General features: G+C 41.7%; 4 protein-coding genes across 6 annotated transcripts in view; all 4 read right to left on the bottom strand.

Moving 5' to 3' along the window:
* Positions 1 to 989: 989 nt before the first annotated feature.
* LOC121377017 (uncharacterized protein RP688-like) overlaps positions 990 to 25,429 on the bottom strand; it is a 29,163-nt gene continuing 4,723 nt past the window's right edge. For 2 of the 3 annotated variants that reach the window (XM_041504853.1, XM_041504852.1), the window contains one exon: positions 990 to 3,030. In XM_041504853.1, coding sequence (XP_041360787.1) covers positions 1,479 to 2,513 — 1,035 coding nt within the window. In that variant the 5' untranslated portion in view covers positions 2,514 to 3,030 and the 3' untranslated portion in view covers positions 990 to 1,478. Of the gene's footprint in view, positions 3,031 to 6,498; positions 6,526 to 25,429 lie in introns of those variants that run through there. The other variant, XM_041504854.1, reaches the window with a different exon arrangement.
* LOC121377883 (cilia- and flagella-associated protein 251-like) lies at positions 11,738 to 12,382 on the bottom strand. Its single transcript, XM_041505981.1, has one exon. The coding sequence runs from the start codon at positions 12,380 to 12,382 to the stop codon at positions 11,738 to 11,740; it is 645 nt and encodes a 214-aa protein (XP_041361915.1).
* Positions 17,562 to 18,866, bottom strand: LOC121377882 (uncharacterized protein F54H12.2-like). Its single transcript, XM_041505980.1, has one exon. The coding sequence runs from the start codon at positions 18,864 to 18,866 to the stop codon at positions 17,562 to 17,564; it is 1,305 nt and encodes a 434-aa protein (XP_041361914.1).
* On the bottom strand, positions 19,715 to 20,857 carry LOC121377881. Its single transcript, XM_041505979.1, has one exon. It carries the CDS (start codon positions 20,855 to 20,857, stop codon positions 19,715 to 19,717), a length of 1,143 nt encoding a protein of 380 aa, XP_041361913.1.

Raw genomic sequence — 25,429 nt, 5'->3', positions numbered from 1 at the left:
AGTGGGGCTACCATAATGTAGAAGCCCTGCAAAGCATCTAAGTGTACGTATTTGGTTACCCTGTGGTACGTTTATGCATGTATATATATTAGAATATATTTGACGCGAAACGAAAGAAAACAAAGATGTTTTATTTAACGACGCACTCAACACATTTTATTTTACGGTTATAAAATGGCTTTCAGACATTATGGTTAAGGACCAGACGGATTTTGAGAAGGAAAACCGCTGTCGCACTTCTTCATGGCTACTACTCTTTTTTTTTTTCTTGTAGCAGCAAGGGATCTTTTATCGATGCGCTTCCCACAGGCAGGATAGCAACAAACCATAATGGCCTTTGTTGAACCATTTTATGGATCACTGGTCGGGTTTACAAGTGGTTTGCGGAGGCACACGCCCACCTACCCACTGAGCCCTGCGGAGCACTCCGTTCTCAGGCTTGGAGTCGGCGTATGTTTCGGGATCCTACAAATCCCATGCCTCGACTGGGGAATTCGAACCCAGTACCTACCAGCCTGTAGACCGATGGCCGTAACCACGACGCAACCCGAGGCCGGTGAGTAATATGCGAAACGAAGACACACCATTTACTGGCCTCGGTGGTGGGACAAAGGACACCTCTCCGTGGTTAAGCCCATCGGACATAAGGGCTGGTAGGTAAGTTGGGTTCGCAAGATCGCTACACCTCTCTCCTCTCTCTTCACAATCTCTCTCCTCTCTCACATCTCTCTCATTCTCTTCTCTCTCTCTCTCTCTCCTCTCTCCACTCTCTTTGCTCTCCTCTCATCTCTTCTCTTCTACTTCTCTCTCACTAACATTCTTCCCTGGATCTAACCATAAACCCTTACTCTACTGTCCTGAACAGCCCCAGATAGCTGAGGTGTGTGCCCAGGACAGTCTGCTGAGTCTTCATTGAATATAAAACGAAAAAATATAAATTGAAACGAAATGATTACGCCATTACGAAACACAGATCACAAAAGAAAGAAAACCTTTGATAAATATGTATTTTCAAATTTAGTATTTTTACTGTTCGTACATGTACTTAGAGAAATGGCTTGTGGGCTTTTGTGAAATTGGTCCTCGATTAACATAGTTATCATCTTCAAATAGCCTGCAGTCACTCACTCACTCACTCTTGTTATTTGACTGGTAGGTACTGGGTTCGCAACCCGGTATCGGCTCCCACCCAGAGTGAGTTCTAACGATTGAGTGGGTAGATATGAGACCAGTACACCTACGTTTCTCTCACTAACCACTAATCCACTGTCCTGGACAGACAGCCCAGATAGCCGACGTGTGGCCTGAAGGGGAAATTACAAAGCAAATTTCGAGTTGGTCAACTCCGTCGTGACAGTTGACAGTTTGATTCTAGCATAATGATACATGTGGCAAACACTCGTAAGGTCAATAGTCTTCAACGGGTACTCGTGTATTCTCTCTATCTGAGACGGATTGTCAATGTGATGTCATTTGTTTCAACCACACTCTTCATATGGTACTGATACGTGTTTAAGTAATTTGCTCCCTTGCTTCAGTGTTTCAAAAACAGTTCCTGAATTCCCGCTTCGGCTACGGAAAACAAACGGAAAGAAGTCGTATAACTGTTGGCATGGAACGTATACCGAATCGTGCACTACGCCGTCCTTGTGTGTACAGCTGGGCGAGTAACAGTCGTTCAGGCTGTACATACGTAGAACGATTTCCTCCATCTTACAGGGCACCGCAAGACGGAGGTTTTCAAAGGGACGTAACTGGAGTGGGAATATGTCGCTGATCGGATAGACCAGTTCCTTCTTTATTTCATACGACAGTGCCCACATGTATGCGGCGTCGTCGGTGTAGAAGAAGATGTCAAGGAATGGCCACCTAAACGTCGTCTGTCCCGGAACTGAGGAAGCATCCTCCTTGTAAAACTTCCAGTGGTAGTCCCCCGGAGCCAGAAGTCCGTATCCGCGAACACGCGACAGTGCCCTGTAAACTCTTCTCCAGTCCGACCCATTCATTGCCACGTCCAGGTCGTCATCCCACGGGATAGCTCCGTGGTGTCGGTAAGCTCCGAGCATCGTCCCGCTCCACAGGAAGTAGGTCAGATTCTCCTGTTCGCAGACCCTCACAAAGGTCTCCAGGGTGCTTATTAATCCAACACGCTCATCTATCGTCATTAACGGCACGAAATGCTTAATAAGTGAATCCTTTTGGAACTCCTCTTTGTCTGGCGGATAGCCCATGTTTGTGAGATGAGTCTTAATACTCGCTTTGTCTACTTGCACTGAAATATTCCTGCTGATCACGCGGGGGCGTTCATCTTCTACCGGAAATGCCTGCTTGTCGATAAATAATCTGAACACGTAGTAGCTGTCTGCGTGCTGCCATGGCGCAGGAACCAGCAGCCTCAGCAGCAGCAGCAGCAGCAGCAACAGGACGGTCACTAGAACACACAGAAGCACCAGCTTGAACAGCCTTGTGATTCTAATACTGCACAGTCTTATATAGCACATAGACTTTCCCATTTTTATGATATCACGGAAATACTGGAATACATCCAAGTCCAATTGACGTTATTAACTTGATGTCCAATAAAGGTTCAGGCACGTCCATCCCATGCTCAATCTCTGGCAAGGTCTTCAATAAAGAAATTTCTGTTTTAGGAATGTAATAGCCATCATATACTACTTAGTACCTCGGAAAATAACGAATTATCCATTATATGTTGTAGGTCAAATAGAGAGTCCACAATTTATAATTGTCAAGAACGTGTTTCTGAAATGTCCTCAGTTGTGTAGCTAATTCACGGACACTTGTATTATGCGGAGCCTTAGGTCGTCGATACCCGTGGTAGGTTATGCGTGGCGGATATTACACACTGATTTACGTCACAGATACCCGTCGTATATCCTGAAACAGGTCACGGGTACACTGTTTATGTTGCTGCTTGCACACGTGATATTTATAATGGTTAGTGTCTGTTTTCTGTTTGCCTTGCAGATATAGACAGCGGCGTATTCCCCAAGCGTACCAGCGGCCATCCTGAAATAGATAGTAAGGAAATACATTGTACACAATACAATGTAGAAATACATCTCTGTGAGAACAGGTAGTTTGTTATCATCCCATCATCTCTGATCTCTCTACCTGTCTTCTCTCTCTCTCTCTCTCTCTCTCTCTCTCTCTCTCTCTCTCTCTCTCTCTCTGTCTGTATCTCTCTCTCTCTCTCTCTGTCTGTATCTCTTCTCCCTCATCCCTCCCTCCCATTCCCCCCTCTCTCGGCTCTCTCCTCGATCTCTCGTCTGGTACGCTCTCCCTCCCTCCCCTCTCTCTCTCTCTCTCTCTCTCTCTCTCTTCTCCTCTCTCTCTCTCTCTGTATCTGTATGTCTGTCTTGTTATCATTCACTCCCGCACCCACTCCACCTCCACCTCTCTCTCTCTCTCTCTCTCTCTATCGCTTATCTGTCTGTCTTATCCTCTCTCCTCCATCCTTCCACGCTCTTCCTATCTCTCTATCTCTCTGTATCTGTCTGTCTGGATCGTTCTCTCCTCCCTCCATCCCTCACTCTCTCTATCTCTCTCTCGCTCTATATATCTCTCTCTCCCTAATACATCTCTCCCTCCATACTTCCCTCACTCCTCCAACTCTCCTCTCTCTCTCTCTCTCTCCATCTCTCTCTCTCTCTGTATCTGTTTTCTGTCTTGTATCTGTCTGTCCTTATCGCTTCTCAATCCCCCCTGCTTCCCATCCTCTCCTATTCTCATTCTCCTCTCTCCTCTCTCTCTGTATTCGTGTCTGTCTGTATCTTTCTCCCCTCCCTCCCCCTCCCCTCTCTCTCTCTCTCTCTCTCTCTCTCTCTCGCTCTCCGTCTCTCTCTCTCTCTCTCTCTCTCTTCTCTCTCTCGCTCTCTCTCTCTGTGTGTGGGGTGTGGTGCGAGTGTTTCTCCTCTCTCTCTCCCGATCTCTCATGGTAAAGAAGCTTCAGGTTAGATAATTTTGCCAGAATATCTCTATCGTTCTTGCCCGATTTTGAAGATTTGCTCCAATAGAGGTGGTGGGGTGGGTGGAGGGGGACAGTTGCCCCCATTACCCGCCTGCATCGTACGTTAATGCCGTCGAGTAGGCAAACATTCCCGCTCTAATACAACAATTATGTTGTGTTTGACGTTAAATACCGTTACAATGAATTTTTCGAGTTTGCTGACAACATATTGCACAGATTAATCACTGATACAACACTACAGGAACAAACCCAACAACACCCCTTTCAACAATGTTTCAGTCAAATTCGTTGATGTTTGTCTGCTATCGTCCAGTAGTGTGTGTATGGATGATTAACATGTAATATATTTTCTTATCAGCGAACTCGAATATAGTGATTGCCAATGTAAAGGTATTTAACGTCAAACATAGGGTTATTGTTGTAATAAAGCGGGAATCATTGTTTGTTCGACGGTAGGGAGAAATGCCGAGTTTTCGATACAGAATTGTCTTTGACCATAGATAGGAAGGAAATGTTTAATTTAACACATTTTATTTACGGTTATATGACGTCAGACATATGGTTACGGGCCACACAGATATTGAGAGATGAAACCCGCTGCCGCCACTACATGGGCTACTTTTTTTATTAGCAGCAAAGGATCTTTTATATGCACCATCCCACAGGCAGGGTAGTACAAACCACGGCCTTTGATATACCAGCCATGCAGCACTGGTGCCTTTACCATAGTTTGACACCCAATAGCCGATGTATTTTTCGTGCTGGGGTGTCGTTAAACATTCATTCATTCATTCATTCATTCATTCATGCAGCACTGGCTGGAACGAGAAATAGCCCAATGGGCTCACCGACGGGGATCGATCCCAGGACGATCGCGCATCGAGCAAGCGCTTTACCACTGGGCTAGGTCCCGCCTGTTGACCCTAGATAGCGATTATAACTGTCCAAATGTCCGCCAGGCTCTCGATCGCAGAGTACTCGGGCTAGGTCCGACCTGTTGACCCTAGATAGCGATTATAACTGTCCAAATGTCCGCCAGGCTCTCGATCGCAGAGTACTCGGGCTAGGTCCCACCTGTTGACCCTAGATAGCGATTATAACTGTCCAAATGTCCGCCAGGCTCTCGATCGCAGAGTACTCGGGCTAGGTCCGACCTGTTGACCCTAGATAGCGATTATAACTGTCCAAATGTCCGCCAGGCTCTCGATCGCAGAGTACTCGGGCTAGGTCCAGCCTGTTGACCCTAGATAGCGATTATAACTGTCCAAATGTCCGCCAGGCTCTCGATCGCAGAGTACTCGGGCTAGGTCCCGCCTGTTGACCCTAGATAGCGATTATAACTGTCCAAATGTCCGCCAGGCTCTCGATCGCAGAGTACTCGGGCTAGGTCCGACCTGTTGACCCTAGATAGCGATTATAACTGTCCAAATGTCCGCCAGGCTCTCGATCGCAGAGTACTCGGGCTAGGTCCGACCTGTTGACCCTAGATAGCGATTATAACTGTCCAAATGTCCGCCAGGCTCTCGATCGCAGAGTACTCGGGCTAGGTCCCACCTGTTGACCCTAGATAGCGATTATAACTGTCCAAATGTCCGCCAGGCTCTCGATCGCAGAGTACTCGGGCTAGGTCCCACCTGTTGACCCTAGATAGCGACTATAACTGTCCAAATGTCCGCCAGGCTCTCGATCGCAGAGTACTCGGGCTAGGTCCCGCCTGTTGACCCTAGATAGCGATTATAACTGTCCAAATGTCCGCCAGGCTCTCGATCGCAGAGTACTCGGGCTAGGTCCCGCCTGTTGACCCTAGATAGCGATTATAACTGTCCAAATGTTCGCCAGGCTCTCGATCGCAGAGTACTCGGGCTAGGTCCCGCCTGTTGACCCTAGATAGCGATTATAACTGTCCAAATGTCCGCCAGGCTCTCGATCGCAGAGTAAACGGGCTAGGTCCCGCCTGTTGGCCCTAGATAGCGATTATAACTGTCCAAATGTCCGCCAGGCTCTCGATCGCAGAGTACTCGGGCTAGGTCCCGCCTGTTGACCCTAGATAGCGATTATAACTGTCCAAATGTCCGCCAGGCTCTCGATCGCATAGTACTCGGGCTAGGTCCCGCCTGTTGACCCTAGATAGCGATTATAACTGTCCAAATGTCCGTCAGGCTCTCGATCGCAGAGTAAACGGGCTAGGTCCCGCCTGTTGGCCCTATATAGCGATTATAACTGTCCAAATGTCCGCCAGGCTCTCGATCGCAGAGTACTCGGGCTAGGTTGCGCCTTAGTGTGTACGTATTTGTTTGTCATTTTAACTGTTTATAAACACTGTCGTAAACTCAGCATGGAGATTAAAGGGGCATACCCTAGTTTTTAAACACTAACGCATATTTTTTACTAGATTTTATTGTTTAGAGTATCAATTTCCGTACATTCGAAGTCTTTTTGGTCATCCTGGTGTCGAGTTTTAGTCTATTTTTAGAGGGTATTTGATAATTTAAAAGTCACAGACTCACGTTTCACTAACTGGTAACTTTATCCAAATGTGTAACAGGTTTGCAGATTAACTAAACTTAGTGTTAATTTTCACGGGTTGAAACTAGGGTATGTTCCTTTAAAAATAGAACAAAATAAAACAATTCCTGCATTACATTTAACACACAACATGATTTTTCATATATATATATTTTTAATTTATTTATGTATTTATTTATTTTTATTTTTTGGTATTGCCAATGGTAATGTTTACACACATATATTACAAAATACAAATAAAAAGAAAACATTGTACAAACTACACAGTATTTTCCCATGTTTGACACGCAGTGTCATAACAATGGCATGACGTCAGACAATGCATGACTATTTATTTTAACACACATTATAACATCTCCATTCTCTCTACGACAATTTTCGGTTGTTCGAACATTTGTCCAGTGACCTCTACAGAACATTATATGATAACTGAGCTGATAAACACCCACATGTGGTTTTGTGGTTCAAAAGCTACACCGAATTAGTTGCAGTAAGAAATAATAGAGCAATTTAATGAAAGAAAAAACAAAGAAAAGAAAATACAACATGCACATATACTGAACAAAAAAAGAAACTTCCGATTTGTACATATATACTCTTCAAAAAAAGAAACGCAAAAGGGTACAAATGGGTTATAACTCCGATTTTATGTTTCCTACCGGTTCATGCTTTGTGAATATAAGGTCATTGCATGTCCCAAACACATTCCCACGGTTACATTCGATAAAACGCAGCTACTGTAAAATAAAGTTTCAAAATGTGAATATTCGCAAAAACGCAGCCACGTGCAAACCATGTCACCACTGCACGTGCGTTGTCTGCACGTGCAACATGAACACCGACAGTATAAAAGTGCAGGGTGTTCGCTTGCCTGGCCTCTGTATCTGGCCGACAGTTGACAATCCAGGACATGCCACGTCTCAGTGAACCGCAGAGAAACAATGCCATCGGCCGACTAGACGCAGGCGAATCCAGAACGGCCGTTGCCAAGGCATTCCATGTGTCCCCAAGCACCATCTCCAGACTGTGGGACCGTTACCAGCAACATGGATCAACACGTGACCTCCCTAGATCCGGTCGACCACGGGTCACTACCCCCGGGCAGGACCGCTACATCCGGGTACGCCACCTTCGGGAACGATTGACTACTGCCACCTCCACAGCCGCAGCAATACCAGGTTTGCGCAGGATATCCGACCAGACCGTACGGAACCGCCTACGTGAGGTAGGAATTCGTGCCAGACGTCCAGTTCGAGGTGTCATCTTAACACCACAACACCGTCGACTCCGACTGCAGTGGTGCCAGATTCATCGACAATGGCCTCAACTGCGATGGAGACAGGTGTGGTTCAGTGACGAGTCCCGATTTCTGCTCCGACGTCATGATGGAAGATGTCGCGTGTATAGGAGTCGTGGTGAACGTTATGCGGCAAACTGCGTGCAGGAAGTGGACAGATTCGACGGGGGTAGTGTCATGGTGTGGGCAGCCATCTCACAAACTGGCAGAACTGACCTTGTCCACGTGCAGGGCAACCTGAATGCACAGGGCTACATTGACCAGATCCTCCGGCCACACATCGTTCCAGTTATGGCCAACGCCAACGCAGTGTTCCAACATGACAACGCCAGGCCTCACACAGCACGTCTCACAACGGCTTTCCTACAGAACAACAACATTAATGTCCTTCCTTGGCCATCGATATCACCGGATTTGAACCCAAATGAGCATCTATGGGACGAGTTGGACCGACGCCTCCGACAGCGACAACCACAGCCCCAGACCTTGCACGCGGAGGCCACACCCGGTATTGACTCCAGATGACCTTGACCTTGGTGGTGTGTCCTATCACTTACTCACAATGGACTAGAGTGAATTGTGAACAATCCTGCAACATTTGGTAATTATCGGGCTCACCATTCAATAATTAAATCAATTCTCCAAATGTTACGACAATGTGGTTTTGCGTTTCTTCTTTTGAAGAGTATAGTATTTGTTGTGTTAAAGAATTCATTGTGTAATGAAATTATATAGGTAGTATTAGCCTTGAGCTGTATTATCAGGATTCATTAATTTTATCGATTATTTTTGCACTGTTAATCGTCGACAACGTGAAATTCAATTTGCACGTGCATGCATGGTTCGACGTCCCGTGTAGTATTCGGTCAATTTGTTTTGCTTGTCTTACTGACATTGTTGTCAAGTGAACGAAAACGCTTCAAAATTTGTAAAAACATTAACGTTTTTTTACATTGTAGCATTTTTAGTATGCCAAGAATACCCAATAATTTACGCGAACGGGCGATTGGCATGCTTGATGCTGGCATGTCGACAGAAGACGTTGCAAGACATGTTGGGAGTTCTAGTCGAGTGATACGAAATCTTCGCGTAAGATTTCGAACGACAGGAAGCACCAACGACTTGCCACGTCGTGGACGTCCGCGTGTTACAACGCGTGGTCAAGACCGCTATATCATGAACACGCATTTGCGCAATCGATTCAGAACTGCCATTTCTGCTGCTGCTAACACACCTGGGCTTCATAATAACCGAATCAGTGGGCAAACTGTTCGTAATCGTCAGCAGGAGAACGGTTTACATGCACGACGTCCTTACGTCGGATGCGTTTTAACGCAACGTTATCGTCTAAATCGTCTTAATTGGGCACGTGTACACACTCGTTGTATACGGCGTCGCTGGAAAACCGTTCTTTTTTCGGATGAATCCAGATTTTCTTTACAACGTGGTGATGGCAGGGTGCGCGTCTACCGTAGGAGAAATAAACGTTATGCTGACTGTTGTGTTCTTGAGCGAGATCGTTTCGCGGGTGGGGGTTCTGTCATGGTCTGGGCAGCCATTGCCCATGGTTATCGTTCCCCACTAGTCGTCATTGATGGCAATTTAAATACTCAACGTTACCGCGATGACATTCTCGCTCATCACGTCATTCCTCTGTTCCATAACAACGCCAACATCTCGATTTTTCAGCATGATAATGCCACCTCTCATACAGCTAGAGACACTGTAAATTTTCTTAGGACAAATAACATTGATTTCATTGATGACTGGCCCGCTAAAAGTCCTGATCTCAACCCCATCGAGCATGTCTGGGATAGTCTGGACAGACGATTGAGGCGTCGTCCCAACCCACCCGCTAACATCAACTAACTTCGACAAGCGCTCATTCAGGAATGGAACAATATTCCACCGGCAGAAATCAACATTTTAGTCAATTCTATGCGCCTGCGATGCACTGCAGTGGTCAATTCAAGAGGTGGTCATACCCGTTATTAAGTGGGTATTTTTATTTTTATCCCCTACCACACTTGGTCAAAATTTCTTCCAGTTTCTGTTAACCTATGGCCATGATTTTTGCACCAAACGATGCATCATGGAACACTTTAAACTCATATATAACAATTATTCCCCCGGTTTGTTTTCATCAAGTTATGTTCAAGCAAAGTTAGCGGAAGTTTCTTATTTTGTTCAGTATATATACAAACAAACAAACAAACAAACAAACAAAAACAACCGTATGCGAATACGCTTCCTCGTTTCGTTGTTAAAGAAGAAGTTTGTTTTGTTTAACGACACCACTAGAGCACATTGATTCATTAATTATCGGCTATTGGATGTCAAACATTTGGTAATTTTGACATATAGTCTGAGGAAACCCGCTACATTTTTTTCTAATGCAGCAAGGGATCTTTTATATGCACTTTCCCACAGACAGGAAAGCACATAGCGCGGCCTTTAATATACCAGTCGTGGTGCACTGGCTGTGACGAGAAATAGCCCAATGGGCCCACCGACAGGGATCGATCCCAGACCGATCGCGCATCAAGCGAGCGCTTTACCACTGGCCTATGTCACGCCCTTTGTTAAAGAAACCACGGCGCATACAGCAATGTAAAACATGCGAGTGCGAATCATTTTTACATGCTCATATACCACTAGAGTTTCGAGCATGTCCGTCCCGGGGCCTGTCTCTGGATAGCCAGTGACTTGCTCCGGGACAGAAAAAATGAAATTTTGAAATTTACATCCAGCAATTACATAGTGGGGCTTTAAAATTTGTATGCGCATCTCTAATTAATATAATTAATAAAAATAAAATCTACTCATTAAATTTGGTCGTTAGATTAGATTGGGCGGGCAAAAAGAAATTAGATAGATAGATAACTAGTTTAACGGGGGGCGCGGGGGGTGGGGGGGTGGGGGGGTGGGGGTGGGGGTTGAGTAGTATATTTTGTACGTAGCGGGGACAACAAAGGAAATACAATGGAGTGGCCTCCAATACAATGGATATGCACTTCCGGAACAATGGGTCCCCAATCCGGAACAATGGATGTGCACCTATTGTCTTTCCGGTTCAGTGGAGCGTATAATTGGTTTTTCCGGTTCAGTGGAGCGTATAATTGGGTTTTCCGGTTCAGTGGAGCGAATAATGGATTTTGAACAAAAGAAGTGCACCTATTGTGCCGAGTGGATGACTGGCATTTTTTAAAAAGGATGACTGGCATTTTTTCAAATTTTGGGCGGCAACGTCCGCGTTTTCAATGGGAACTAAAGTGGTATTATTTATAGATAGTCTGAGTCAGTCTTTTGTGTTTGCTTGGTTTTTAGTTGTGACAAGGGTGATGGGTACAAAGACCTTTGTCTAAATATGCTTTGAAAGGTTTATTGTTAGCAATGATGAAATAATATTTTTTGAATATAAACCAGTCGAAACCGGTTCCAGTCGTTTTAGCCAATCGCAATCTCGCATTTCAACGAACGCTTTTGAATGTAGCCTAACTTATCGGTTTTATTCCACCCAGCAGCTAGTATAAAGCTTCCTCTTGCATATAGTAATCTTCATTTGTGTAAATGCATTCGAGATGAGCAAACAGTATTCGTGGATCATTGTGGCACACCCACGACGTGAACCAGAGAGAGTGTTATCGGACGATTCTCAGTGGTATGAAAGCAAGTCTGAAGCTGTCGACTCACTCAAACGTGTTATAGCTCGTGGTGTTGACATTCCAGATTGTTGGGGAGGCCCGTACTATTTTATAGTAAGTCGATCAGCGTACGTTGTAAATTATGACAGACTTGATTAACAAAACTGTGAGTTATTTTTCCCTTCTTAAGGATGGAACTATAAACCGAAGACGGTTGTATTGATTCAAGCATCACTCAAAAAGGCCAAGGCGTTGATAAAAACGACACCTGAATGAAATTCATGATGGGGTCAACATCATGCCCTGAGTGTGGGGACACTTTTTCCAGATATTACAATATGCAAAGGCACCGGAGACAGATACATCGACCAAACACCCTCCCTCCTCCTCCTCCTCCTCCTCCTCCTCCTCCTCAATTCTCCCCATATACTCCTCCTCCTCCTCCTCCTCCTCAATTGTCCCCATATACTCCTCCTCCTCAATTGTCCCCATATACTCCTCCTCCTCCTCCTCCTCCTCAATTGTCCCCATATACTCCTCCTCCTCCTCCTCCTCCTCAATTGTCCCCATATACTCCTCCTCCTCCTCAATTGTCCCCATATACTCCTCCTCCTCCTCCTCCTCCTCAATTCTCCCCATATACTCCTCCTCCTCCTCCTCCTCCTCCTCAATTGTCCCCATATACTCCTCCTCCTCCTCCTCCTCCTCAATTGTCCCCATATACTCCTCCTCCTCCTCCTCCTCCTCAATTCTCCCCATATACTCCTCCTCCTCCTCCTCCTCCTCAATTGTCCCCATATACTCCTCCTCCTCCTCCTCCTCCTCAATTGTCCCCATATACTCCTCCTCCTCCTCCTCCTCCTCAATTCTCCCCATATACTCCTCCTCCTCCTCCTCCTCCTCCTCCTCCTCAATTGTCCCCATATACTCCTCCTCCTCCTCCTCCTCCTTCTCCCCATATACTCCTCCTCCTCCTCCTCCTCCTCAATTGTCCCCATATACTCCTCCTCCTCCTCCTCCTCCTCCTCAATTGTCCCCATATACTCCTCCTCCTCCTCCTCCTCCTCCTCAATTGTCCCCATATACTCCTCCTCCTCCTCCTCCTCCTCAATTGTCCCCATATACTCCTCCTCCTCCTCCTCAATTGTCCCCATATACTCCTCCTCCTCCTCCTCCTCCTCAATTCTCCCCATATACGCCTCCTCCTCCTCCTCTTCCTCCTCCTCAAAGGCCAGTGACACAATCAGCAACCTTGGGATTACAAGCTGAACAATACGGAGAGCCTTTCAAATTTACTATACCATCTAATGCTGTTTTAGTGGGTCCGAGTGGATGTGGGAAAACTATGTTTATGTACCAAATACTCCAGAAAGGACTCATCAAGCCTAAACCTAACAACATAATTTGGTGTTACACCGAGTGGCAGCCACTTTACGATGCTATTCGTGAAACAATGCCCCAAGTCCAGTTTGTGAAAGGTATCCCCTACAACCTACAGGACAACAACTTCTTTGATGCACGCAACAACAATGTTTTAATTCTGGATGATCACATGACCGAGGCCAAAGATGATAAACGTATTTCTCAGTTATTTACAAGAACTTCGCACCACAAGAATGTAGCTAACTTCCTGCTGTTACAAAACCTGTTTCCAAGAGGCAAGGAGTCACGTGATATTGCTCTCAACTCTCACTACGTGACCTTGTTTAATTCGCCCATTGATAGACATCAAGTAAACTTGTTTGGGAGAAGAATCTATCCAAATAACAGTGATCGTTTTATGTCGGTTTATGAGACTGCTGTTCAGAGACCTTATGGGAATCTTACCATAGACTTGCGACCATCAACTCACGAGAATGAGAGACTTAAACCCAATGTTTTAGATTGCCCATCAGAAATCCAACGAAGGCAGCCCACTCAATCTACAGACCATAAAAATAGTTATAATAACAATAATGCTTTAAATAACGTGCCGTCGCCGACCGATTCTCAGATACATTCAGGCACCCGACCCGTGGACACTGTTGCTCCCGTGGATTCTGAAACCAAAAACAATTTGGAAGTGGAATATACAGCCGAAGACGCGGGCGAATCCAGTGACGAAGCAGATCCCTTTGTTATGGCTACTGCTTGTACCGACTGCGGCGTTTTATTTGGAAATATGACGGATCTACAACGCCATATTAAATCATGGTGCCCAGAGAACGGATTTATGCCCTCCAGAAAACGCGCTAAGATAGATGAAGAAGACATTTTTGACACGCAGAAAGGAGGAGAAAAGCGCATGTATGATAAAAGAGAACACGAACTGACTGTAGAATGGCAGAATGTTGGCTTACAGCGAGTATGGGGTCGTGTTCGTACCATGCATATAGAAGACATGAAAAGCAGACGTAAGAAATATATACAGCAAGGGAAGACACAAGAGTGGATAGACAGAAAACTACAGCGACTGTGGGAAAACGAATTGCTTAAAACACTAAGTATTGTTATTGAATTTACAAAGTAGTTTTCAGAAGCACCTTTATTTCGATCTATACTGGATAGTTTAAACAAAACTGACCCTAACACAGATCAAATGCTAATAAAGGACAAAATCAAGCTACTGCTGAAGCCCATCATGAAAGAAATAATACCGTATGTAGACCTGACGGAAGAAAGTGAATCGGAATCTGATCATTCAGATGTTTCTGAAACGATTGTGAGCAGGAATAGAATACTTAAGTTTAAGCAATACATTTTTATGTTCACATTTGCATTGAGCATAGATCAGACCGGACGTTAAAACCCCTAAACTTATCAGTATGGCTGTGAAGAGGAAGCGATCAAACCTGATTCACATAATCAAATCACATCCAGTCATGATGAAAAGTGAACAGAAGAAACCAGTCGTTTTGTTTGTGAAAGGACGGGCAGACCTTGGACCACCTGGGAAGAAGTTACTTCCAAAATACTAACACAATATGAACGTTTGTTGATGTACATGATCAAATGTAACATGTCTTTTGTGGTGTTTTTACAAATACTCTGCAATAAAGAATACGTACAACTTAAATGCATTTTTGTGTTAATTCTGTTATCGAATGCAGATTCTTAAACCTGAGTACACCTACAGCAAGCGTTCAACCAATTGCGAGGGTCCCCTCCCGTTTTAAAAAAAAAAAAAAGAGAGAAAAAAGTTCAGGTTATATTTTCAAGTACCATGATTTTCATTTTTTTTTTTAAATTATAATAATAATAATAATAATTTAATTATTATTATTAGTAGTAGTAGTATTAGTATTATTTTAGTATTCTCTACACGTTGTGTGATACAGACGTTCTTAGTAACTCCGATTTCTCTGTAAACAGAATTGTAATCAGAACAGAAACTACCCACTCACTAGGGAAATGTACTTTACGTTTCTAGGTTAATACTTTCTAAATGTATTTTCTTTCCTTTAGAGTATAAAACATCAGTCGAACAGAAATATAGCAAATAATCACGCACGGTAGACTAAACTGAATACGTTTTAGTGTTAAGTATTAGTATGACCTAAAAATTCCGTGAGCAATGTGACAAACTTAATGATACAACAGTTTTCTCTTACCAAACGCTACCCACATTTGGACAATGTATTATTGCCCTCGAGGATTTTTTTTTTTTTAACCCTACACTACATTCATTTAAAGGTATTTTGCTCTGTTCAGAAATGTATTGCGAGTTATGGTCTTTAAATGTCAAAAAGACTATAATTTAGTCATTAATTTGTTTTATATAGGCAACCATTCCTTGTACACTTCAATGTACTTTGTGTTAATATATAAAAATCACTAATATCTATAAGTTAAAATATTCTTTAAAGTAAGCTAGTGTCACGCACTCTGAGTTTTCAATTTACCACAAGTAGTTCATCCTTTAAAAGTAAGACATAGTAAAATGCGAACAAAGTACTGTTTGTACATAAATGTAGCAAAGAGTCTCGCTTGACACACTCAACAGAATAGGTTTTATGTTTGAAGTATTTGTACTGTGGTCAGTGCGTACTTGCAAAGAAACATACTCTCCTGATTGAAATTATATTACTTAAGGGCATAGATGACACCTGTTATTTCTATAGGTAAACAATCTCTCACAGACTCCACGAAATCTGGAGTTTCTATGGTATCGCGTTAAAATAGTCTCGCATGGTTGAAAATTCAGAATGTGTTTTATATTTGGAAAGTAAGCGTTTAATCCAAAAGTACTTTGACAAAGAAATATACTCCCATCACTGAAATTAAAAAACAAATATTTGAGATTCAGATATCAGCTGTGATTTCTATAGTGAATAGAAACTTAACCATGACATGGCAATTTTTAAATCATTAATGTATGCTAATAGTCCACATAACGAAAAAAAAATGTCAAGCAAGTAACTCGTGGGTACCGGTTTAAAGTTAAATCCCATTGGTCAATAGTAACCTGTCAATAATTTTGAAGTTATTAGTTATTGTTAACCGTTTCCAACAAAACTGGGGAACGCAAGTATTTTCACAGCACAGTATATAATTTTCAGTATCTTAAGCAAATAAGGATAAACTAGTATTTGCCATTCTTAATTTTAACATTAGATTGTCGTGTAGATATCTTTTCAAGAAAATTATTTGAATCACCTACTGTGCCTTATTTGGATTTTATACGGGCGTACCTAATGTTTGTTCAATTTGGATTACCTACTGTTGTTTCAATTTGGATTACCTACTGTTGTTTCAATTTGGATTACCTACTGTTGTTTCAATTTGGATTATATATTGTTATTTCAATTTGGATTACCTACTGTTGTTTCAATTTGGAATACATACTGTATTATCTGTGTATTATTATATCGGATTACACTCTAGTTACATCACAAATAATGCCAATAAAGAAGTAACGAATTAAATTAATCTTGCAGTGTATAAGTAATACGTATTATAAAGGTAGGAGTTACAGGGCCAGCTCTGGGTGAGAAAATAATTTTGCCAAATGGTATTTAAATTAAAATTACATAAACCTTTTTCACTATTTTAAAAATAACATTTTAAATAACATTTTTAAAAGGTATTTTCCAATTTAAATAAATTTGTTAATGTTTTAAAAATTATTTATGAATTTAAACAAAATTTGTTAATGTTTCAAAAATTATTTTTCAATTTAAATAAAATTTGTTCATGTTTTAACAATTATTTTTCAATTTAAATAAAATTTGTTAACGTTTTAAACAAATGTTTTACCAATTCACAGTTGTCAGAATTGTCTACTTTTCAGTGTTTTCACTATGGTGCATTACTTTGCCGTATCCACCCATGATTACCTACTGCCGTGATTTTATATTTGGAATACCTACTCTGAATATGTACCAGGAAACACCCTAGTTCATGCAAATAAAAAATTAAAATATTTCTTACAATGTTTTGTTAGATATATAAAGAGGTATAACCAGAATTACCTGTGGGTATACAATTATACTGCTATCTAGTAAACTAGTATAAGACTAATGTTTAAAAATATAACAAACCAGCGTTTTGTGACACAACTATTTATTTCAAAACGTTTGTATAACAACACATAAAGTGGATACATGATTGTGTACACTATTTAATATTAGTATGAGCAGGAAATACAAGGCGGGCTACAATATCTAAAATATTTACATATAAAGTTATACACGAATACATCATTCTGTAATGTATCTTTACTAAACTGATTCACAATATCGCTCATCATCAGATCAGTTTTACATTTTTGTAACAAGTAATACAAACAATAGAATCCACACGTTTTAGCGTTCATAGTTTGAACGGATTTGTTATTGTACACGTAAGATGAAGAATGTCTCTTTAAAAAATCTACAAACATTGCATTGTAATGTTTGGGTGGTTTACCAAAACTATCGAAAAACTCTGCTGTATTATTATTATCAAAATAGAACGCCACCCAGTGATAACCAGGTAGGTGAGATGGGTCTGTGTTTACAATACACCCCCAAGGGCTCCGCCGTTTCAAACGTGGTAGTGTATCGCTTGAGTAAACACCTACAATGTGTAAACGTAAACATGTGTCACAGTCGATCGCACACTGAATCTGTTTACCATTCATGATCTATTTGACAAACACGTTCCTGGTTTGATCAATTTCAATCAAGCTGGGGAATTCACCATACACTATACAACTCACTGTCTTTGTTAATGCAGATTTAAACTGCACTTCTAACCTTAAGTTACCGTTTTTTAATAAACTTAAATAATCAGAGTCCACGAAAACGGGTTCAAGGTTGAACACAAACAGACCATTTCCCAAAGAAAATTCAGTTCTTTCAATATAATTTCCACAATCCAGGTTCCAGCTATTAACACCTTCAAACAAATTCACGTAGGCACTGACGTCATCTGCTTCGACTGGTCGACCGGGTACACTGACACCATCCAAATATAAGCCCACCGTTTTCACGAATGAACTCTGGAAGTTAAACGGGTTCTTTGTGTATGATCCACTCACTCCGTCACCGTCGACAAAACCAACAATTAGCCTGTTTGGACACTGCGACTGGTACACACTGTCCCACACGTAACTCTGTTGAGAGGCCGGAATACTACTCATTTTAACTTCGGTTTTAGCGAATGGGTACAAGGCGTTAGACTTTTCAAACATCTTGTTATGTGTTAAAATAAGTGCACTGTTCATTTTCAGTTTACATATCTTGAAGTAAATATCTAAGAGTTCGATCTTGTACTCCTGACCGGACTTCCCAGACATCAAACAAAAGGGTATGGAGCTCCGAAATAACTTAACTGTCATATCAACCCCATTCACCATATATCTGCCCATGTTAAAAATATCTTCACACAGGGGCCCTTCCATGGTAACAGTTTTGCTGTCAGCGATGTGTGCTCCTCGATCCGATACTCCAGAATTAGTGCCAGTGATAGGATCGGTGCTTTCGATATCTGCTTGTGTCTCTCCGACGTCCTTGTAAAACAGTTGAGACTGGAGTTGCGATTGTTTAGCTTCTACTCCATAGTTCAGTAAGGTTTGAATGTATGCTTTGTAGGGATAATGATTGTTCGCCGAACTCACCAGCTGACCTTGTAAGTACACAGCGACTTGCGACCACAGAGCTTGCATGAATAAATTTACTGGGGCCACGTGTTCGTCCTTACCCAAAACTGTTCCATCGGAATGACTCACTTTCAATTTAACATGTAAACGACTTCGTTTCAAATCCACGTAGTCACTTCCACTATTTGCAATTTGAAATTCTACCGGTGACGAATCTGTAATTTGACTAACAGGTCTAACATCGACGTAGTAATGTTGAAACACACTCGTTTGGTATGGGGGCATAGTAAACAGATCCAAAGCACTGGGTAAACCTTCCACAAAGTCTTTGTCTGTAAGGAGTGACATATTGTTTGTTGTTGTTGTTGTCGTTTATACAAATATATCTTTTTCATTAACAGCTGATTTGTACTTCGATGTAGGAGCTCGTTTTTTCTGTACTGTCATGCGTCTGACTTTTTTGCTTCTGACAATTCGATCACCAGATTTATGTTTTATAGCCCTGGTACGTTCCTGTTCAGCTTCGGCCCTTTCTACAACATCTTGTGTTTGTGACGTTACTTCTATTTTAGGTTTGTGCTTGTTGTTCCCGTCACTGTTTACATGTCTCGGAATCATTGGAATCATATAAGAAAACCACTTATGCTTGTAATTCCCAACTCCAGATCCAACCTGCTTATTTGACTGAACAACATTCTTTGTTCGTTTATCAAAATACTTTAACCATTTATTAACATCAGGTACGTAAAGTTTTCGATCCATGTTAATTTACTCTAAAAACGATAATGTCGTAATAGTAGTGTCACACTCGTGCTCTCTTTGATAAATGAAACCGGAACGCCTGATGTTGCTTTTATACGTATTTCGACATATGAACTCTCTGTCACTACAACTGGTATATTCCACAGTGTGTTAAACTCGTAACGTGGACCGTCTCGTAAATCCACACGTCTCAGTAGAGGTACAAAACTATCACCTACTAGACTGCTGCCACACAAATTACACAACACATCTACTTGTAAATCGTTCATACCATGAAGGTCAATTTCTCCAAAATTCAAATCCACGAGAGACACAATCCACACACCTTCAAAAGTTAACCTCTTGTTTAACTTTACTCGAAAGTGATAGGGGTTGTTGTCAGGAAACACTGATTTAGAATCCGAGCTCTTCAAAATAACGTACTTCTCCATGCTTCACACAGTTTTCAGTTCTCCTTCTTCTATGTACGAATCGAAGCTAGGTGGCCACCCTAACCACCGAACCAAATAGTACACTTTCCCCTTCTCCTTCTTCTTTTTTAACACTTTTTCGATTTTCCACAGAATGTCTTGATTTTTATTTACTTTCTGAAGTTCGGCCGTATAAAATATACCTTTCAACACTTCGTCGTGAAAATCTCTCAGTCTGTACACTGGAATACTTTGTCGTCTTCTTCTAGAATGTATTTTAAACAACTCTTCTGTCCACCTCAAGTCCTGCTCCTTTGTGAATGATTTACGCAAATAGCTGATTCTCGTTAAATCACCCACTTTAAATAAAAAGTTTGCCAATGGTTTCTTTACTTTAAGTTTCTTAACCATGGGCTCGACGTACAGATGACTCCACACTTTAATTTCGTTCGCTTTATTTACATCAACCGGTGCCCACAGTCCCAGTGACGAGTGAACTGTATTGTTATAATTGTGTACTAGATCTGCTAAAACGTCTATGTATTTGTGTGTATTGTTGTAAGTCGTAAAACGCGCGATAAGACCCCGAAGCGTCCTAATACTTCTTTCTGCGAAATTACTTTTGATATCTTCATTCTGCGTGACAATCAGTTTAATGTTTTCTTTTGATAGAAACTGCTTGAATACACCTGCGAACTCTGTACCTTTGTCTACCCGAACTTTCTTGGGTATGCGTTTGTCTTTTAAAATTGTTTTGAAGCCTTCTAACACCGTCTCCGGTTTCTTGTTTACAAGGGGTATGGCCCACAGGTATCTCGAAAGAATGTCAATAGCTATAAGCAGGTACCTAACTCCATCGTTGTCTTTTGAATGGCGGCTGACGTCCATTAAATCCATGTCAAACATCTCATCTTTTTTGTTAACCCGTACTCGGAGACGCTTGAATGAACGGTTCACTGGTTTGTGAAGACTGTACGCATCTTCGTCGTTCAACCACTGTGTTACCGCTTTTAACTTGTACGTTTGTAAACCACGTCTCTTCAGAGCGTCGTGAAACTTCTTTGGTCCGTAGAAAGCTCCAGCGTCTCTCGGTTTTGTATAATATTTTTCAAGTCCTTTCTTGTTACGTTCATTCTTTTCAGTGTTAGGGTTCACTCTGGATGACATGACTGAACTAATGTATTCTGTGTCATTAATTTATACTCGCATACGATCTTCTAAACGTAGTATTTTAAGTACTTGTTCTTTTAAAATGTTCATCCACTCTACAGTTTTAACGTTCATATCCAAATAGTCTTTGCATTGATACTGACACAAAACAAATCCTGGAGTGTTTAATAAAACTGGATCTGCATAAACAAGACGTAACCACCTGTCAGCAACTACATCTTCGTTCAGTTCAACCCATGCAGTTGTGTAATAGCGTTCGAGCATATCCTCGTGATTCAGTGTTTTACAGGTGTGAGTTTTCTCCTCGTCGAACATGCATCCCATACACATTTCTTTACAGAATCGCTGAACCAGTTTACACACTTCAAAGGCATAACTCAGAGTTAACAAATTTTCCAAGCATTTTCTGTTATCAACTGTATCTACTTCATCCACGAGCACACGAGTTGGTCGTATTTTCTTGATTATTATTAGCTTGGTACTGGTAGTCAAATCGCAGAAGGAGCGTTTGGCATCCATCTCACATTCAGTACGACTCTTAAACCAACAAGTTGATTTTTTCACTATTGATTCATTAAAACTGCATTCTGATCGTAAAACATATTTCCAGCTGAAGTAAAGAGCCTGTTTCTTGTCGTTATAGTTCATCTTTGAACGCAATCGTTACAAATAATAAATAATTTCACTTCTCTTTTATGTTATAACATATATTCAAATGCAATGTTTAAAACGACTGTTGCGATTGGATAATAGTAATAACAAATAAACCGTTTTCAACTGGTTTTCTATTCAAAAAATATTATTTCATCATTGCTAACAATAAACCTTTCAAAGCATATTTAGACAAAGGTCTTTGTACCCATCACCCTTGTCACAACTAAAAACCAAGCAAACACAAAAGACTGACTCAGACTATCTATAAATAACACCACTTTAGTTCCCATTGAAAACGCGGACGTTCCCGCCCAAAATTTGAAAAAATGCCAGTCATCCTTTTTAAAAAATGCCAGTCATCCACTCAGCACAATAGGTGCACTTCTTTTGTTCAAAAATCCATTATTCGCTCCACTGAACCGGAAAACCCAATTATACGCTCCACTGAACCGGAAAAAACAATTATACGCTCCACTGAACCGGAAAGACAATAGGTGCACATCCATTGTTCCGGATTGGGGACCCATTGTTCCGGAGGTGCATATCCATTGTATTGGAGGCGACTCCATTGTATTTCCTTTGTTGTCCCCGCTACGTACAAAATATACTACTGGGGTGGTATGTGTGTGTGAATGGTTTACCAGTACTACCGAAAACAGGATTTTCTAATTCCCCGGACATTTATTATTCAGCTTACCAGTACTACCGAAAACAGGATTTTCTAATTCCCCGGACATTTATTATTCAGCTTACCGGTACTACCCAGAAAAGGTTTTATTCCACTTCCCGGATCGACACCATAGGCTGTACCAGAAAATCAATAGATGCAAATAGTAACATGTGTGGCTAAAACTGCTGCACGCAGCGTATCAATCGACATATACATCATGCATATGAATACTTTTTTTTTTTTTCCCTTTCGGGCATTACCGGACGATTTGCCGGGTGCCCCATTTATTTATTTTTTCAAAATCCTACTTATTTACAATGAACCAGGTTCTCCTTGAATGTTAAAAATATTTATGTACATAGGAGTATTTGTGCTTGTATTATGATAAATAAATTGTCTAGTGCATGCTTGCATATGAATACTACCAACCCTCACACTCAAAGTAAATCAGAAAATCAAACTTGGGGATTATTTCATTTCAACTCATGTTCGTGCTTAATATATCCAATTAAGGTTCAAACACGCTGTCCTCAGCTATCTGGACTGTCTGCCCAGTACATTGGGTTAGTTGTTAGTTGTTAGTGAGAGAGAAGAGGGTGTAGTGGTCTTACATCTACCTATCCATTGAGTCGTTAAAACTCGCTCTGGGTGGGAGCCGGTACCGGGCTTCGAACCCAGTACCCACGGAGGCCGGTCTGGTGGATTAAGCTGCTGGTTTCAGACACAACTGGAAGCGTGTTTCACTGAAATTCTGCCGCACACAAATTGCTATCCTAGTTCTAGTGTTGATACTCTCTGTGACCGTACATCATTATTATTATTATTATTATTATTATTTTCATATTCTTGCCTTTTGTGACACCCAGTAGTCGGTGGCGAGACACGTAACCCTGTGGTAAAGCGTTTGCTCGATGCGCCTTCATATGCCATTGGGGGAAGGCGGGTGGGTGGGGGTGGGTGGGGGTATGCCAGTGCCGCCGGGGACACCAATCTGATCCACATATAACCGCTATCGTGATTAAAATCATATTTCCGCTCGAGGCAGTCGCAACGTCATTGACAAAGTTGCGATTGTTTCTGCGATTGTTTCTGCCCGAGGACACACCCACCATCCATAAACCACCAGTGAATATCAGTTTACAGTGCGTGACAGGTGAACTACCCTTGAGTTCATTATCCAGGAAAGGACGAATGTGTATGTGTGTGTACGTACATGGTCGATCGTTTTAAGGCATGTCAGCTAATGCTAGCGTCAGACTGCCAACCGTCACGACGGAGTGAGGTCAACTCGACGGCTGCGTGGTAATCTCTCTCCAGACTTACGGGATTTAGCTCAGTCGGCTGTGTGCTCGCTTGAGGTGCTTGAGGTGCTTGCGTCGCAGGATCGAACCACATCGGTGGATCCATTCAACTGGTTGTGTTTCTATTCTTATTCCAACCAGTGCACCACAACTGGACAAAGGCCGTGGTATGTGCTTTCCTGTCTGTGGGAAAGTGCATATAAAAGATCCCTTGCTGCATTAGAAAAAAATGTAGCGGATTTCCTCTGATGACCACGAATCAGAATTACCAAATGTTTGACATCCAACAGCCGAAAAAATTAATTAATCAATGTGCTCCACTGGTGTCGTTAAACAAAACTAACTTCTTCTTCTTCTTCTTCCCGACTTCCCGGGTTCGTTCAGATAAACAACAATTGTGTTACAACGAGAATCGAGTTGTAGATAGTACTAAACCAAATAACTTCCGGCTGGGTCAAAGTTCGAGGTGCACTCAACTTTTGATAGAGACGTTAACACCACAAGTCCTGTGATTGGTGATAAATGTCAGTTCGTTGGGCAAAAAATGTATACAATTTTATTTCATCAAATACCACTGTGTCATGTAGCCTTGTGATTGAAACATGTATGGGTACCTGTAAAACAAAGTACTAAACGTTTGTGCGGAATTAGGGTAGTCATAGACGCTACCCGTTATCTCTGAACTAGGCAGCTTTTTTTCTGATTCACTGTAAGGGTGAGGGGTGGTAATATTTATATCCGTGGTGTTTATGTCGATTGATACGCTGCAGGTAGGAGATTTAGCCACATGTGTTACTATTGTTGTCTATGGGATTTAATTTGGTAGTATACACCCTGTAACAGCGCTTAGACTAGCAACTGGGCGGTTGTAGAAGTCGTGATAGCAGAAAGCTGGCCAACTCGGTGCAGGCAGTTGGTAGTCTGTTCCTAGCATTAGTCATAATATTGGCAACGTTTTACATTAAAACTCCTTCATCCTACACCCAGTGTATACAGCGTTCATGATGTGAACATCGTTATAATGTGTAAAAGTGTAATATATATGGATTTAGAAAAAAAACCCACACACAAACACACGCGCGCGATTCCCGTCGGTGGACCCATTGGGCTATTTCTTGTTCCAGCCAGTGCTCCACAACTGGTGTAACAAAGACCGTGGTATGTACTATCCTGTCTGTGGGATGGTGCATGTAAAAGATCCCTTACTGCTAATCGAAAAAGAGTAGCCCATGAAGTGGCGACAGCGGGTTTCCACTCTTAATATCTGTGTGGTCCTTAGCCATATGTCTGACACCATATAACCGTAAATTAAATGTGCTGACTGCGTCGTTAAATAAAACATTTCCTTCCTTCCTTCCTTCATAAAAGACCCACAAAAGCAAACAAGCACCAAAAAAAAATCATTTAAAAAAAATCACCCAACAAGCATTGTACATTTCCTTTTTCATGAGAGGATATTTCAATATTTATGACTTCGTACGTGCATGCGAGAAGTTAATACAATGACACTGACGTCTGGGTAGTTTTACCCGATACATATCGCTTACAATCAAAGTGCTCGCGTACTTTCGAAAGTTACGTTGACATTTCAAAAATTGCATTGGGAATATTCGATCAACCGAAAACGCATAACACAGTAGGCGACAAAAGACAGGCATTATATGATTGATATATATATATATATATATATATATATATATCTATATATATATATATATATATATATATATATATATATATATCTATATCTATATATCTATATATATATATATATATATATATATATATATATCAATCATATAATGCCTGCCTTTTGTCGCCTACTGTGTTATGCGTTTTCGGTTGATCGAATATTCCCAATGCAATTTTTGAAATGTCAACGTAACTTTCGAAAGTACGCGAGCACTTTGATTGTAAGCGATATGTATCGGGTAAAACTACCCA

Source organism: Gigantopelta aegis, chromosome 7, assembly GCF_016097555.1.
Source record: "Gigantopelta aegis isolate Gae_Host chromosome 7, Gae_host_genome, whole genome shotgun sequence".
In the NCBI taxonomy this organism is placed as follows: domain Eukaryota; kingdom Metazoa; phylum Mollusca; class Gastropoda; order Neomphalida; family Peltospiridae; genus Gigantopelta; species Gigantopelta aegis.
Note: the sequence above shows the minus strand (reverse complement) of the source record. Positions and strands in the feature narration are given on the sequence as shown.

Coding starts and splice junctions, on each gene's coding strand:
- LOC121377883 (XM_041505981.1), bottom strand. CDS start 12,382: ATGGGGACAATTGAGGAGGAGGAGGAGGAGGAGGAGGAGGAGGAGTAT.
- LOC121377882 (XM_041505980.1), bottom strand. CDS start 18,866: ATGTCACTCCTTACAGACAAAGACTTTGTGGAAGGTTTACCCAGTGCT.
- LOC121377881 (XM_041505979.1), bottom strand. CDS start 20,857: ATGTCATCCAGAGTGAACCCTAACACTGAAAAGAATGAACGTAACAAG.